At 32.1% G+C, this 15,693-nt stretch overlaps 2 protein-coding genes across 2 annotated transcripts; one reads left to right on the forward strand and one right to left on the reverse strand.

Annotated features, from left to right (window-relative positions):
* Positions 1–1,004: 1,004 nt before the first annotated feature.
* Positions 1,005–11,635, reverse strand: LOC144844764 (inorganic pyrophosphatase-like). Its single transcript, XM_078701820.1, has 13 exons — positions 11,474–11,635; positions 9,258–9,319; positions 8,695–8,751; positions 7,740–7,859; positions 6,800–6,886; positions 6,023–6,086; positions 5,418–5,480; positions 4,886–4,926; positions 4,335–4,421; positions 3,646–3,731; positions 2,961–3,036; positions 2,474–2,507; positions 1,005–2,010 (listed from the first exon to the last, which is right to left on the reverse strand). The coding sequence occupies exons 1-13, from the start codon at positions 11,628–11,630 to the stop codon at positions 1,979–1,981; spliced, it is 966 nt and encodes a 321-aa protein (XP_078557946.1). The 5' UTR covers positions 11,631–11,635; the 3' UTR covers positions 1,005–1,978.
* A 1,071-nt stretch (positions 11,636–12,706) lies between these two features.
* Positions 12,707–15,564, forward strand: LOC144845725 (nodal homolog). The gene is made up of 3 exons (XM_078703154.1): positions 12,707–13,067; positions 14,285–14,997; positions 15,280–15,564. Exons 1-3 carry the CDS (start codon positions 12,707–12,709, stop codon positions 15,562–15,564), a joined length of 1,359 nt encoding a protein of 452 aa, XP_078559280.1.
* The last annotated feature ends 129 nt before the right edge of the window (positions 15,565–15,693 follow it).

Consider the following 15,693-nt stretch of genomic DNA (forward strand, 5'->3'; position numbering starts at 1 on the left):
AATGTGGAAATGTGTTAATTTTCGTGAAAATCCCTGTGTTACATACATTACAGGGATTTTTTGAAAAATCACCCAAATTTCGACCTTTTTAAAATCAATTTAATATGCACTAATATTGCTATATGTGTGAAGTATAATGCCATATCATATCATCATACGTTAGTGGCTTGTTTTCTGTTACGTTAGTGGTTTGTTTTCTGTTACGTTAGTGGTCTGGTTTTTTTTAGGTTAGTGGTTTGTTTGCTGTTACGTTGGTGATTTGTTTGCTGTTACGTTAGTGATTTGTTTGCTGTTACGTTCGTGGTTTGTTTGCCGTTACGTTAGTGGTTTGTTTGCTGTTACGTTAGTGGTTTGTTTGCTGTTACGTTAGTGGTTTGTTTACTGTTACGTTAGTGGTTTGTTTACTGTTACGTTAGTGGTTTGTTTTCTGTTACGTTAGTGGTTTGTTTGCTGTTACGTTAGTGGTTTGTTTGCTGTTACGTTAGTGGTTTGTTTGCTGTTACGTTCGTGGTTTGTTTGCCGTTACGTTCGTGGTTTGTTTGCCGTTACGTTCGTGGTTTGTTTGCCGTTACGTTCGTGGTTTGTTTGCCGTTACGTTAGTGGTTTGTTTGCTGTTACGTTAGTGGTTTGTTTGCTGTTACGTTAGTGGTTTGTTTGCTGTTACGTTAGTGGTTTGTTTGCTGTTACGTTAGTGGTTTGTTTGCTGTTACGTTAGTGGTTTGTTTGCTGTTACGTTAGTGGTTTGTTTGCTGTTACGTTAGTGGTTTGTTTGCTGTTACGTTAGTGGTTTGTTTGCTGTTACGTTCGTGGTTTGTTTGCTGTTACGGTAGTGGTTTGTTTGCTGTTACGTTAGTGGTTCGTTTGTTTTTACGTTAGTAGTTTGTTACGTTAGCGAGTGATACAGTACGTATCTCAATTGCAACATATACTTGCATTGATTAGGGAGTTTCTAAATCAACTCAAATCGACTACTGTAAATAATTAAAATCAGTAAATAACGAACATAGTGACGTCAATATTTTATTCATAATCTTAATTAAATATCGAAAAAGCTGAGAGTTTAAATTACTGTATCACAGGATTAGCAGATATACAATTATATTGCTCATGAAAGATAATTATTATCCATAAAATAGAATGTAGCAGTAAGCCTATTGCATAATAAATTTATCCTTGCAGCTGCGTAAGCATCCATAACAAAATCAGACTAGGAACCCTTTTGATTATATTAAATTAGGAAAACATAAAAAAAGTGTTCATTCAATTTTTTTTTCTAAAGAACACTGTGTTGTAATTGAACTTGTTGGTAATGAACAGAAACTGGTGACGATGCTGAGACGATTTATATGTTCATGACAAAATGATGATGGTATATATTGACGAATTTGTGATGTTGATTGTCAAAGTTGAATGCTTGTATGTATGTTGTTATTGCTTAAAGGTCTTTTAAAATGAAAAACATGAAACCCACAGATTATTGCTACAAATGATTGTAAATAAAATACACTAAATTAAATAGAATAAAAAATCACAATTCTGATGTCAAAATATGGAGGAGATATTCTAGATTTCTAGCAAGTAAAATACTGTAAAGTATTGACTGATATATACCAATATATCGGTCAATATATCAATTAGAAATTTAAACAATTATTAGTAAGTCTACTTAGCAATTAGGGCAATGTTTAGAGTACTATTTTATTTCAATTACTCTAGAAGAAATAGAAAACTCCATAGGAGCCTTCTACCAAATTTGTATATCAACATAATTTGAAATATATTTTTTTTATAAATAACAAGAAAGCAGAAACTGCTTTGGTATTGTAGGTAACAATTAAAAATTCCATCTAGTATTATAAAAACAACATGAAAAAAATCATCATCATTGAATTAAGCAATGAATAAATTAAATGTGCATAAACGAATTGACAAAACTAATAATTGCTTGAAAAAAATTATTTTCTTCTTGAATTTCTGATTATTCATTCTTGACAAAGTGCCATTTATCCACTGTGTAAATAAAGAAAGAAACATGTTTTTAAATCTGAGAAATGACATACGTAAAATAAAATGTCCAATAAAAAAGTCCAATTATTCACCAGGCTATTTTTCACCAGGCTATTCCCCCCCCCCCCCCAAATTATACAACTCTATTGACTGGTTTTTCAGAAAACCAGATTCTTGGCCAGGTCCAAGTGTCCAAGTGGGAAAGTAGCAGTTACCCTTACTGCACGGCGATGCGATTCAGTTGCGCTCAGTTCCTTTCAGTTCGGGAAAAAAATAGAACATAGGCAACTGAAAGGAAGTTGTTGATGTAGCTTATGTCAACATTTTGTGTGCGCTTGTAAGTTGCTTGGAGCACTTGTGTTGACAAAGTTGAGTCGACATAAGTTTACCTTTACCATTTACACAATATTATTTAATGCTGGAATTGTTTAAATTACTCTGTCCTAAAGTTAAAATCTATACTTACTGTCTGCAGGTAAATCCTCAGATTCTGCTTGAAACTGCAAAATAAAAACACATTGAAAAAAAATCAACATCCAGCGACTAACAGTAACCCTCATTTTAATGATGTTACTTGGTTTAATACTAATCTATGGCACCAACACATACACACAACATATTACTCAACATTTTAATAGTATTTTAACATTGCCATTTGCAATTTGATGTATTTTTGCTTTGTTGTTTTATTGTCTTAATTATGCCAAGCAAAACAAATTTCCATTTTAAAGTGGACTAATACAATTTCTTGAATCTTGAATGAAAATAACATACAATAATATACAAATAATGCACAAATCAGAGTACGTTGGTGGAGATGCAATGCACTTGAGGGTATTTTACAATGGTGTGACATTGTGAGTACTAAAAAGTCAAAAGTCCCCATTATCTCATTTCAAACAATATCATCATTAAATTCACAAACTCTATTAATTATGTTTGTGTAAACTTACAGTCTGTTTTTCAACTTGGTCCTGTGCCATTGCAGCTGGTATTGTATGCACGCTACCAGCAACTGTCGTGTTTTGACTAAAATCATAAGATTTAAGAAAATTTATACAAATTAATAATGGCATTTCACTCAAACGGTGATCTGTAGTTTTTTTCGTGAAATGTTAATGTAGGTATAACTCTGGCTGGGTTATCCAAGACCATTCAATAAGATTGGTACAGGGGCTCAATAGGAAACCACTGCATAGCAACTACGTCACCAGATCTTCGGTGATTTTGAACAAAAAAAGACCCAAACAAATCCTGCCTCGCACAATTCATAGTGAATTGCTTACACAAAGATATGGAACATGCATGTTGGATCAACCAGGGAGGAATTATTTTAAATCTAAATAATTCCTACATGAATCCTAATGGTTTTTTTTTTTAAATTAAACATTGTAATAAAAATGTAATCATTAAAATGGTTACCTATTCACATTCTAATATTACAAAACAAAATTAAAATATGAAAACATATAAATGATCTTAATTAAGTATTAAATGCACTTCAGCATGATTAAACATGTAAAGAAATGAGATGATATGCTGTGAAATATTATCAAAAGAATAGAAAATCAATTTTTATTACAATTAAATAGTTCAATAACTGAATTTTAAAACTACCAATGGAATTTAAAATATTACCATTTTATTCCTTTTGGTTCAGTTGTTCCCTGCATCAACTTTTTCCACTGGTCATGACATGTTTTAACAACTTTTGAAGCAAATTCCTTGAAAATAAAATAAAATAAAAATTGGTAGTTGATATTCCAAATATATAAAAAACTAGTACTAGGCTTGGTCCACTTCTGCCTGCCACCCGTGTATTCACTCAATTCATCTAATTCACTAAAATCCTCAAAATAGGACAAAGAGACATAATTGTTTAAAGCGAAGACCAGTTATCTAGGCCTTTTTTCCCCATATGCATCCAACAGTGAGTAACTCGCCAATTTACCTCTTATAAACTAAATCTCCTTTGAGGATGAGGGAGTGGAGTCATGAGTTACAACAATGGCAGGAATGAACCCTGGACCTTGGGATTGTAAGGTTAACCACCAAGCTACAGCTCTATTAAACCTAAAATACTCTACAAAACAAGACCAACATAATTGTTCAAGTAACCAAAGCGAAAACCTGAAGACCATTAATCCAGGTATTTTACCACACCATCCTGGCTAGACATAGATAGTGTGTCAGTTCTCTACTTGCAAATGAAACACACAAGGTACAAGCCTAGTTTTGCCAACCTACTTTTTTTTAAATGAATATTTGTGATGAAAAAGGTTGCTATAAAATTAATTGATTTAAATTTACATTAAAACCTAACTTACTGCATTCTTGGGTTCTCCATTGAATGCAAATTTATTGGCTGGCTTTCCATCAGGTATCTTGTAAAGTTTAAACCAATCATGAGTGGCCTGCAACAGAAACCATTTTTAAATATTATTGGTACAATAAGAAAATCACAATACATAGTTGGATAATATGTATACCGTATTGTTTCTAATAAACACCCCCTCTAAGATGTTTTCCATTTTGTAATGAGTGCACAAATAGAACTACATGTGTATCCAGTTCATATAGGAGCCTTTAAAATTGGTATTAAAGGGATAATATTTATTTCACAACGATGTACCCACTAGCGATGGACTTATTGCTGTTCAAATAACAAGCAAACAGGATATGGCCTAGATATAGCTTGCACATTAACTTGTTTTTCAACAAATAACAAACTTTTTAACTGTTTAGGTAATTTGGGTGTTAAAATCTACCTTCTGAAAAACCTTTTTAAAAAATGCAACGCCCCCGGGTCGTTTATTAGAAACAATACGGTATGTGCTTTTTTTAAAAAAATGTATTCATAGCAAAGAGACATAATTACCCTGAGGAAGCCAGGCATTAACCTTTCAATATCATCGATATCTAACAAAAACAATAAAAATATTCAATAATTTAATTTAAAGATATATTGTCCCCCTAAAAAAATAATTTTTTAAAATTTTTTTGTTGAATATGTTATTTTAATGTCACATAATAGTTATTCACTCTCACAAAAAATTGGGTCTAAAAAAAATTTATTTACCTGAGAAAAATGTAATTTAAAGCAAAAAATGGTTAAATTGTCTGGAAGACAATGAGTTTTTGGGTAATTTAACTGTTTATTTTGTATTTTTATAGGTGAAATAATTTTTTTCCCCCATTTTTTTTCTTATGGAAGTGAACAACTTCATTAAAACTGCAAAATGACCTATTCAAAGTCCGATTTTAAAAATCTTTATTTTTCATGATTTTGGGGGACAATACATCTTTAAACAATCAAAAGACATTTTCTTAAACAGGTTTTATAAATTCTACAATGGTCTAGTTGTAGACCAATCTTAATCTTCTATGTATAATTTAATGAAAATACAAACCATTCAACTTATCAGACAGTGGATCTCTAACATCAATTGCCAGAATTTTCCAGTCTGTTTCGCCTAAAAAATGTAAATAAATACGGTTAATAGCACCAAAACTGATTTTGTACAACCGCCTACAAACAATTATAAAGAGAGAGAGTGTAATGTTAAAAATGTATAGATTAGATAGATAAAAACTTTATTGCAATTTATAAAACAAAAATTGAAATACAAATTGAAGTTGAACAATTCAACAAATATATACAAAATTATTAATTATAATAAGTTATAAATAAGGGAAACAATCAATATAAATCTAAGTATAAACCGACGTACCCGACTGCGCAAGGAAAACCATCTAACAACCATTAAAAATACCGGTGTCAATAATGAAGTTCTTTGATCTATTTGTATTGCACTTTGGTAGAGGAAATTCATTGACTGATCTTAATTTATATGGTACGTGACGCGGTTGTGGAAGTTGTGGAGAATATGGCTAGGAATTTTACGTTTTCGAAAGTATTCCTTGCACAGTCGGGTACATCGGTCCTTAAGCAAAGGAATATTTAAAAACGAAAGGAATATTTTTTAAAAGAAAATATAATTGGTACAGTACATACCTTCATCAATTAAAGCCATCGTTCCCAATACTTTAATTTGAATAACCTCTCCTCTTTTAGCAACCTGCAAATGATTAGTGTAGTAAGGTATCGATTATTGTCACAGTGCAGTTGATTAAGTAAAGTTTTGACATTGTATTTGACACATAAAATATGGGAAATAAATAATATGAGTAGGACATTATCATCATTCATTCATACACATTTATTCAGTTATTTGACTATAACTGGGGCCCGCACTAGAAGCTTGTCTCATGAGGGCCCCTACAATACAAATATGCAAAATACATAAAAAGAAATACTGTATAAAACAATAAAATAAGTCAAAAAAAGAAAGAGATAAAATATTGAGCATAACAAAAGAAAGTTGTTTAAATGGCTAATAGGTAACGTTTTGCAGATTTTTTTGAAAGTTCAAGCATATTACTAAATTTAAGTGGGCTGTAAATCGCCTGAAAGTTATTCAGTGTAATGGACGCCTTAACGTAAGATCATGGGTTCGAATCCAATGATCGTTTGCATTACTTGTGCTCTTAGGCAAGACACTTGACTTACAATTATCTTTCTCCATCCAGGTGTACAAATGGGTACCCGGTAAAGGTCATGACACAAGTTTGCGCTGATTACTAGATTTTATCCAAAAATGACTGGGGTAATAATATGTACAGCGCTTAAAGGTACATTAGGTACTTTAAAAATTCAAGGTACAGTATAATTAAATACAACAAAATTTACTATTTTATCTAAGGAGTGTTAAGTTGTTAATAAAGAGCTTACTCTTTGACCAATTTCACAGACATCAAGTGGATCATTGTCACCAGCACAATTGGTGTCAGGATCTGTATGAGATGGATCTTCCCAAGTCTATAAAAAAAAGCACATGAAAATATCAGTAAACTACTATTATTGATACGATATATGTTTTAACCCTTACATAAAATGTCATTTTTAAATAGTGTCTACCACCTTTGGGATGGCCTAATACTGTACATCTGATTTTCCGGAAAGTCTGGTATTTGGAATGTGTTTTTAATGATAAAATTGACTTTGGACATTTTGAGAGAGTTTCTGGTTTTCAGATATTGACTGTACTGTAGATTATTGTATAATGTAGTTTTCATACTACAAATTACGCAGGTTGGAAAATATCAAACCACAAATTTAGTTTGTTAACCAGGCAGCCTGCCTAATTACAAGCATAAACCTTATTACAACAAAACTACAACGTCAATTATATTTAAATCTTTACTGAGGTTTATGCAAGATTTAGCCAAAAAACATATGACTATGTGTTTAAATGATATTTTTAGGGGACATAATATTTAATACATTATGTGGTTAAGTACGATCATGTTACACCATTTTAAAAAACGTTAAATTGGCTACCCGTGGAGATCCTGCTGCTGGTGTTCCGATGCCTAAACAGTTGCGCTCCCAAATTATTAAAAATCAAGGAGAGATAGCGAGAACTAAGAATAGATCTAGTCATCAGGTGCTACTGGACATTCCGAGGAGCAAACATAGTTGGGAAGATCGGACTTTCAGTTGCTGGACCTAGGCTCTGGAACCACCTACCTTTGACCATTAAACAAACATCATTACTGAGCCCCTTTAAGTAACTACTCAAAACTCACATTTTCTGATATTTTTGGTAGCGCCATGAGCAATGACTGTTGGAATGGCGCTGTATAAATCAAAGGATTGATTGATTTATTACCTGAGGGATGGCGCCATAGTTCCAGATATAACCTTGGTAAGGGAATACATTCTTTACATATCTTAGCTTATTCTTCTTTATGTCTTGCTTGATTGGGTTCATGTCCAACTTTGTTCCAATCTATGGTGCAAGTATAAAAAAAATATATTTCTGATGTAAAAATGGACAATAAATGTGAAAACGCAGTACAATCATTCATTCAATTGACATTTAGTACACATAGTCTATTAGGCTGCTAATACCACAATACTTTATCCAGAGAGTTACATTACAACTCCCTGATTTATCGATACAGTTATTGCTTATATCTTAGCATGATGCTATGATAATGATGATATACATTATGTCTTGTATTACTACTGTATTAGGGGATGTGTCCTATGCCAGCCTCCTTTATGTGTTCAGTTTTAGTATTGGTTCTGTGTCTGTGAATCAGGTATTATTAGTATTTTATGAGGTAATATACATATTTTCAGAGTAAACATTTTAAACCTAATATTACAGTTTTCTTGATATTTGTAATTGCTGATAGTTAATAGCATCTGAACAGACATGGTCATCATTTTTACTCGGTCTCTAATACTACTGAACATTAGTAATTTTCATGTGTTTTTTTAATAATATGTACCAGTATTTAATAATATGTTATTGTCCATTACAGTTGTGTAACCTAAACTGTTCCTGTCTCTTCATCCAAAATTGTTATTCACTACTGTATACAAATCAATTTGGTATAGAAATTGCAAACAAGTAAACATTTAAAAAAAATCAATATAGAAAATTATTAATTCAAACCTACAATCAATATTAGCAATTAACAATCAATACAAACTGCATGTTGTGATTCATTTGAGTAATTAGTTGATTATTTTTTGAATGCTTGAGTGAGCACACAAAACTGAAACCCTGGTCTACACTACCAGCAAAATGCATACAATTACACATTACTACCAACCTCCATTTTAGCATTTGTCCACCTAGGTATCTCCACAACCATGTGTAAATTTGATTGCTGTAAAACAAACAATTACACAATTCAAATAAATTGTCAGTGTACTGTAAATTCAGTGCAATTAGCTTAAATATACAAAATTATTATTAAAATATTATATAATTATTTTATAATAATAAAGAGAATAGGTGTCCAGTAAAACTGTATACAATGTTTATTTATATTACACACAGTTTTTATCCCTCACAGGTTACTGTATGTCCTCAACTGCTGGATGTAACCATGGACCTATAAATAATTAATTTATAGGTCCATGATGTAACCCGCTTGAAGCATTTTTCAAGGATGGTTAACACCCAGCAGTGGATGACTTACCTAGGAGTGGATGACATGTAGATGATGTAGATGAAAACTGTATGCTGACTGTACAAATAAATCAATACATTATTCTACTGCTGACTTCCATAGTCCAGGGTGCAAATGTCCACAGTTTATGTTAAAAGAATCACTGTGCTTGTTTATTTATACACTGGTATACATCACTATTATCATTATTATAAACCTACCCCTTTGTTAGCATATACTGGAATATCATGAAATGGTGAAATATATGATCCATTAGAATTCTCTGTTAAAAAGAACAAAAATTAATGCTTAAACAGAAACAATAAAGGGGTATTATAAGCTGTACGTTCAACCACATTTAATTCCACTTAACGTACGTAACAGTAACTTTATTATTAATGGGAGAAGCATGTTGTTAATGATAAAAAGGAAGTGCAACATCATAATTCACACATTTTTGTTTGAATTTCACTATACAAATTTACATTATTAAATTATTATTAGTATTATAGAACTGTATACATAATCATCACGATGGTTTCCATAACAATAGTAGCTCATAACTATTAGAGACCATTGTCATCATTTGCCATTACCATGGTGATTTTAACTGTAATGTTCTATCTTGAGAAATTATTTTAATATTTGCCCATCAAAAGACAGTCAATTATTATCACATTTTACAATTCTGAATAACAATTTGCACAAATTATTAATAATAACATTACTTTATTTTACAGATGTTTTTGTCTTGAGCCTACCACTTTTTTGTAATTGTTTTAATAAACAATAATGTCCCACAAAACAGTAATATTGTTTTACAGATTTATGTTTTGGGCCTACTATTTTTTTTGTAATTGTTTTTAAAGATATTTTCCCCCAAAACATGAAGAATTAATTGACTATTTTTTGTTTTATCAGGTAATGGAAATGGATTCAATAACTTTATAGAAATTATTTTAATATTATATTATTTCTGGGGGACAATATTTTAAATATCACAAGAGTAATTTCTCTTTTTTTTAAATGATTATACAGTATTTTACATGCGTAACAGTAACACAAAATTTGCAAAATAAATATACTGAAATTATTTCTTTATCAAAGCTAAAAAAAATCTGAATAAAAATATTTTAAATAATTTTTTTGTATTTTCTAATCTATTCACAATATTTTAAAATGATTATGTGTATTCTTTTTCTGGCCAACCTTTAAAAATACAAATATGTAAAGTATGATTGTGCACTATAGAGTATCACGGTGTGACGTCACAACGATAGAGGGCGCTGCATAGTTGCTAGCCAACCAAAAAATGCGTTCAGCGCTACTATGTTGATAAACAGTAAAGATCTGTATTTCTATGAAATTATGTATCTTAGCTTGATTTTTTTTAACTTAAACTATAGTTGAACAATAAATAGATTTAAAAACAAATATTTAGTGATCTTTTGAAATTTTGTTTGTTTTTATTAAAAATTATTAAGTTTTAAAATGACTACTGTACTTCAATAAGCCTATTCCAAACCATTCCAAACTTTGGAGTCACTCAGGCAGGCTGAACGCATTTTTGGTTGCGCTAGCAACCACACAGCGCCACCTACCGTCGTGACGTCAGCACCGTGATACTCTATATCTAGACATTTTATTTTACAATAGGTCTATACAGTTGAATTAATGTATTGTATGATACTGTTCTTCCAGTATTTGTTATTTTCTCATTTATTTATTGTTCTTCCTTTTGATATTAATTATAAATTAATTGCACACAGTGCAGTATAGTAGTTTAAATGCTGCATTTTACAACAGAGTATATTGATGAGATTTCAGCATCTGTTGCACAAACAATGTAAAAAATCAATTATTTTCCAAACGTATTCAAGAAAAAGATATACCTTCAAGGAAATTTGACTGGGAAATTCCGCAGTGTTCAATAATAATACATTGTTGTAATTAAACAACAATAAGAATTATTAGTCACGGACAACTAGGCCTAGGCCTATTTAATAAAGTTCTTTCAATAATAAGGCTGAACAAAAAATATATATATAATGTACATAAAAATAAATGTTTTATTGTTAATCATTTAGTTTAAAAAAAAACTTTCCAATTTATAAAACTAAATAATGGATTTACACTTATTTTATACCCCTCTCTGTCTGGGCCAACAAGGGTGAAAAACATCGAGCGATTAAGTAAAACGGGATATCTAACACTCACTAGGCCTATATAATATTCAATAAAGATATTAATGGTGAGTAAATTATGAAATCACGACGAGAGTGGCACACCCATGCATTTAGGCTGCGGCCGAAATGATAATATACGCCGACTGGCGACCGAGGTTACTACCAGTTTGCCTAGGTTAGTAGGCCGAGGACCAAATAAGCTAAGCCTAGGCCTAACCTCTAGGGTACAATATGCAAAGGAAATGTCTTACTAAAATATATGCTGTATTCTAATGAGTTTGGCGCTCCTTTTTCAACTGTAGAGTAGGTTGACATATTTGGTTGTTTTAGATGAGATCCAGTTATCAAAAGACGAACAGCAGGATTTACCCCACGTAATCCAGCTCTTATCAACAACGGTGGCGACATGTGCAAAAATGTAGACCGTCGTTGAAGGAGTACGCCCTCAATATTTTATGTAAGCTACCGCACTTCTTTTAAATGCCTCTCTGCTACTGTGCACGGGAAAAATCTATTCATGGAGGTATAAAATTAGACTCCATGATCTATTATTGATAATACGTTCCAATAATTATCGATCTATAATTTCTGGGGCTTTTTTTGTATTACACGATTTTGTTGAAAATGAGAAGATGACTAAATACAGATTTTTTATTTTTAGTAATGGTAGGCCCTCCCTATATGAAAATGTATGCTCCGTAACCCACCAACTATGTTTGCACTTTTTCTTGAGTGTCACCATTTAGGCCTATATAGAATTACTTCATGTAAACTACAAAATACTAAAAAAAATTTTCATAGTAGTATTTTCCCAAATTCTGTATTTAACGATTATAATGGATATTTTGTCGTGAAGTTCTGTACTTTATTTATTAGAAAAAATCCCCCATTAATTAAATATGTTTACTACGGACAATTTGCCGGGGCTCGAAGATTCAATCATACTATAGAGATTCTCCATACAGTAAGTATTACTACACATACAAATAAGCAAAACAAAAACTGAACATTCTAATGATTAGGCCTTTGTTTTTTTAATTAGTCATGTGTAAATAAAATATGAATAATATGACCTACCGTACAAAGAGTGTAACAAGGTTCTCTCCTTTCTGTGGACAATTTAGGGCGAACAGATAGAGCATGAACTTACAAAATCATAATAACTTAGAGCTTACCACATTATTTGAAATCTGATTAATGTCCCCATTGATTATTTGATTTAAACTTGTTCTCATTATGTAAAAGCTATCACTTGAAAATAATTAGTAATCCCCGCTACCCAAAATACTGCACAAAAGACTATATACACGAGCCATAAAGATAAGATAATCAGTTTGACTCACAGTCGTCGCACGCCAGCAGCAATCATTATTAAAGAGGAAGTCATTCAGTCGTATAGGGCCTACTACACGTCGATGACACTACACCGCAGCTTAGGCCTAAAGTAAAAGTGCTTGCTTAATTTTAATTTTTCCCAAAGAATAATGTATAGGCCTACATTAAGCCTAGTTTGTATTATTCACATTTCAGCTGCATTCGCTTTCGAAACAACATTTGTTCGTAACACTTCCGAAATTGTTTCTGATACACTTTTTCCTCCAAACTACTCGAGTTCAAGATCTGAAGATGAGGTTCAGCACATCCATGATTTTCACGAACTTTGGTATGTTATTTTGGAAGAAGCTAAGCTGAACAGAATGGAACAAAACTCACCAACTCCGACATATATGCTAGATTTATATCGGTCAGTTAAGGGACCAAAGTCGACGATTCACCCATCAGAGTTGGAAGCATCAGTTATTCGGGATTCGGATACCGTAAGGAGTTTTTTACCATTGAAATCAGGTAGGTTAGTAAATTATTTTGAACGAGGTGTTTAATCACTAACAGTGGAAATGTTTATCCAGTTGTTTCCTGAGCATATAAATAAAATATCAAGAAAACCCAAAAATGCAATCAATTATTACTCAAAAAGTGTCCCAAAATAATTTGTTAAATCAACGTTTTTGTTGAATAATGGCAATGGCACAAAATACTTTTTTTACTAAAATTTGTCTACGAAAGTGAATAACCTATTAAAACTGCAAAATGGCCTATTCAATTGGTTTGATTAATCTTCGTTTTTCATGCTTATATGGGAAAATGTTTGTTATATTTTATTGTAATGAAGGCTTATAGTAATATTATGGTCGCGTAAATGGTATAATACAAACACATTGTTAAAATAATCATACAAATTTGATTAAAATATTTATAATGTTTCTAAAGTTAACTACCCATTATAGTTGAAAAATCCTGAATCTACTTACCGTTTCAATGTATTGTTTGGGCATTTAGACAGATAAATCGGCTTAAATTAGTCGTATTAGTGTTCATTATACACTAAGTTAACTTGCTTTGTTCTTCACATCGAACTTAAAGTACACAACTTTACCGCCACTTATTTGTTAAGCTATTTTGTAAAAGAAACTTTGTAAGGAGCTAACGTTTGCCTAATTGTTAACGTTTTAAAGCAAAGAGATTAGCGTGTCATTTTCTTCAGTAGTAAACTGCCATCGATTAATGACATTCAAAACTTTTTATTCACATAACAACATAGCAAAATTCAGTATATTTTAATCACAAGTTATTGACATTTGTGTTTAATGAGTTTCTAAAACAAGTTTTTTTTGTGTGTGTTAAATGTGTATTTCAGAATGTAAAATGCCTCAACAAACACTTGGAAAATTCAACTCACAGGGAATTTATTGTTGGCGTTGCATATTTCCTTGAATGCACCTTGTTAGGCCTAGTATACATCATTGAGAAAGTTTATCTGAACTCAACTTAAAAAAATCCTTTATGCCTATTTTTCTTTAAGCGCCGCTAGACGTTTTTGCGCTTCATAAACAGTTATACACCATCTCCGGCTACTAATCTTGAGCGTTTTATGTTTTTTTTCATTTTCTCTACTAAGTGCATGCTATATGAAATAAACACACAAATAACAGTAACAAGCTGAATAAGTTCGACACATAAGATTTCTAATATCTCATGTTTATACGGTTTTATGTTATTCACAGATATTAAAGAAGATCAAGGAAGGTTTAGTTTTAACCTGTCTGTGATTGAACCCGAAGAAGACATCCGACTATGTGAAGTTCGTGTTTCAAACACATTGTTTCGGTGGACTCATTCCGACGAGGTCCGAATCAGTATATACCAAACATGTAACAAGCCTTGCCAGAATCCAGACGCCTGTATCTCTTCTACAAGAATTTCAACAACAAAGGTTCCTTTAACAATTGATAAGGATGAGGATCAATATGTATTTGATATTACACGGCCAATACGTTATGCATTACAAATAGAACGTTCTTCGTATTGTGCTCTTGAGATAGTTATGACGGATGATGACGAGGTGTTGCATGATAGTGGTGGTCGAAGCAGACGAGAGATACTTGGTAGAATTGATGTAGCTTCTGGGATGTTCATACCGACAGAAACAGCAGGCAGAAATAACAACACCGATAATGTTGTGTTAGTGGCGTTTACTCGTGATACAAGTCCTAAGAATGTCTTGAAAGATGCTAAGGTCCATGAAAACTCTGCTACGTCTTTTCAAACTGAAATTGTAGATATCGGGCGAGAACGTCGGGATCTCAGGGAGGACAGGCGACGAAAGAAAGAGCGGGATAGAAATAAAGAGAAAAAGCAACAACAAGAAATAGAGAAATATAAAAAGCTTGCATCTGAACTGTTAGAAGTACCAAAATGTCAGAGAGTAAGCTTTGAGGTAATTAAGTTACAATTTTCTACGCCTTATCTCCCTATTTTTATTTATCTCCCTTTCTTCTACGGATAAACTCTTTTTTCTTAATCGTTACATTATCTTTTACATCTTTCATTATTTTCTTCTTACGCCCGGGTAGTTTACAGAAATAGTCTAAGAGAGAAAAAGAAAAAAAGATATACTTTTTTGCAAGTTTGTAAATAAAGAAGGACAACTTATTTTGTTTTAGTTGTTTTAATCATACAATTCTATATTATATAATGCTGTTCTTTTCTCACTCAACAGATAAACTTTCAGCAGATTGGATGGAGTCGTTGGATCATCTACCCGCAAAATTTCGAGGCGTACCGGTGTGAGGGAAGTTGTGTGGGTCCTATGACGTCTGAACACAACCCCAGCAATCACGCTGTCATGCAAAGTCTTGTGAACCAAAAGAGACCTGATTTAGTGCCACCGGTTTGCTGCGTTCCCACTAAGCTTGTACCATTGAGTATGTTATATTTTGAACAAGGTACAATCGCCTTGAAAAAACATGATGAAATGGTGGTTACTGAATGCGGGTGTCGATAGTCTGTCCACATTCCAAAGTTCCAATTTTTTTACCAAAATTCCATTAATGTCACAATAATAATGCAGTATAAAAGTCAATTTGATGATGAATTCGAGGTCACAATTCTTGAGCTTTGCCGTTCTGTGTGA

This window comes from Antedon bifida, chromosome 6 (assembly GCF_963402885.1).
Source record: "Antedon bifida chromosome 6, ecAntBifi1.1, whole genome shotgun sequence".
NCBI lineage: Eukaryota > Metazoa > Echinodermata > Crinoidea > Comatulida > Antedonidae > Antedon > Antedon bifida.

What these genes read in the sequence shown, in the direction of transcription:
- LOC144844764 (XM_078701820.1), bottom strand. Translation starts at nt 11,630, where the DNA reads ATGTCGCCACCGTTGTTGATAAGAGCTGGATTACGTGGGGTAAATCCT. An exon ending in CAGTATATGCTAACAAAGGG is followed by an intron (nt 8,752 to 9,257) that starts GTAGGTTTATAA and finishes TTTGTTTTACAG; the next exon opens with CAATCAAATTTACACATGGT. An exon ending in ATGGAGAACCCAAGAATGCA is followed by an intron (nt 3,732 to 4,334) that starts GTAAGTTAGGTT and finishes TTTATTTTCAAG; the next exon opens with GAATTTGCTTCAAAAGTTGT.
- LOC144845725 (XM_078703154.1), top strand. Translation starts at nt 12,707, where the DNA reads ATGTATAGGCCTACATTAAGCCTAGTTTGTATTATTCACATTTCAGCT. An exon ending in TTTTTTACCATTGAAATCAG is followed by an intron (nt 13,068 to 14,284) that starts GTAGGTTAGTAA and finishes TGTTATTCACAG; the next exon opens with ATATTAAAGAAGATCAAGGA. An exon ending in GTCAGAGAGTAAGCTTTGAG is followed by an intron (nt 14,998 to 15,279) that starts GTAATTAAGTTA and finishes CTCACTCAACAG; the next exon opens with ATAAACTTTCAGCAGATTGG.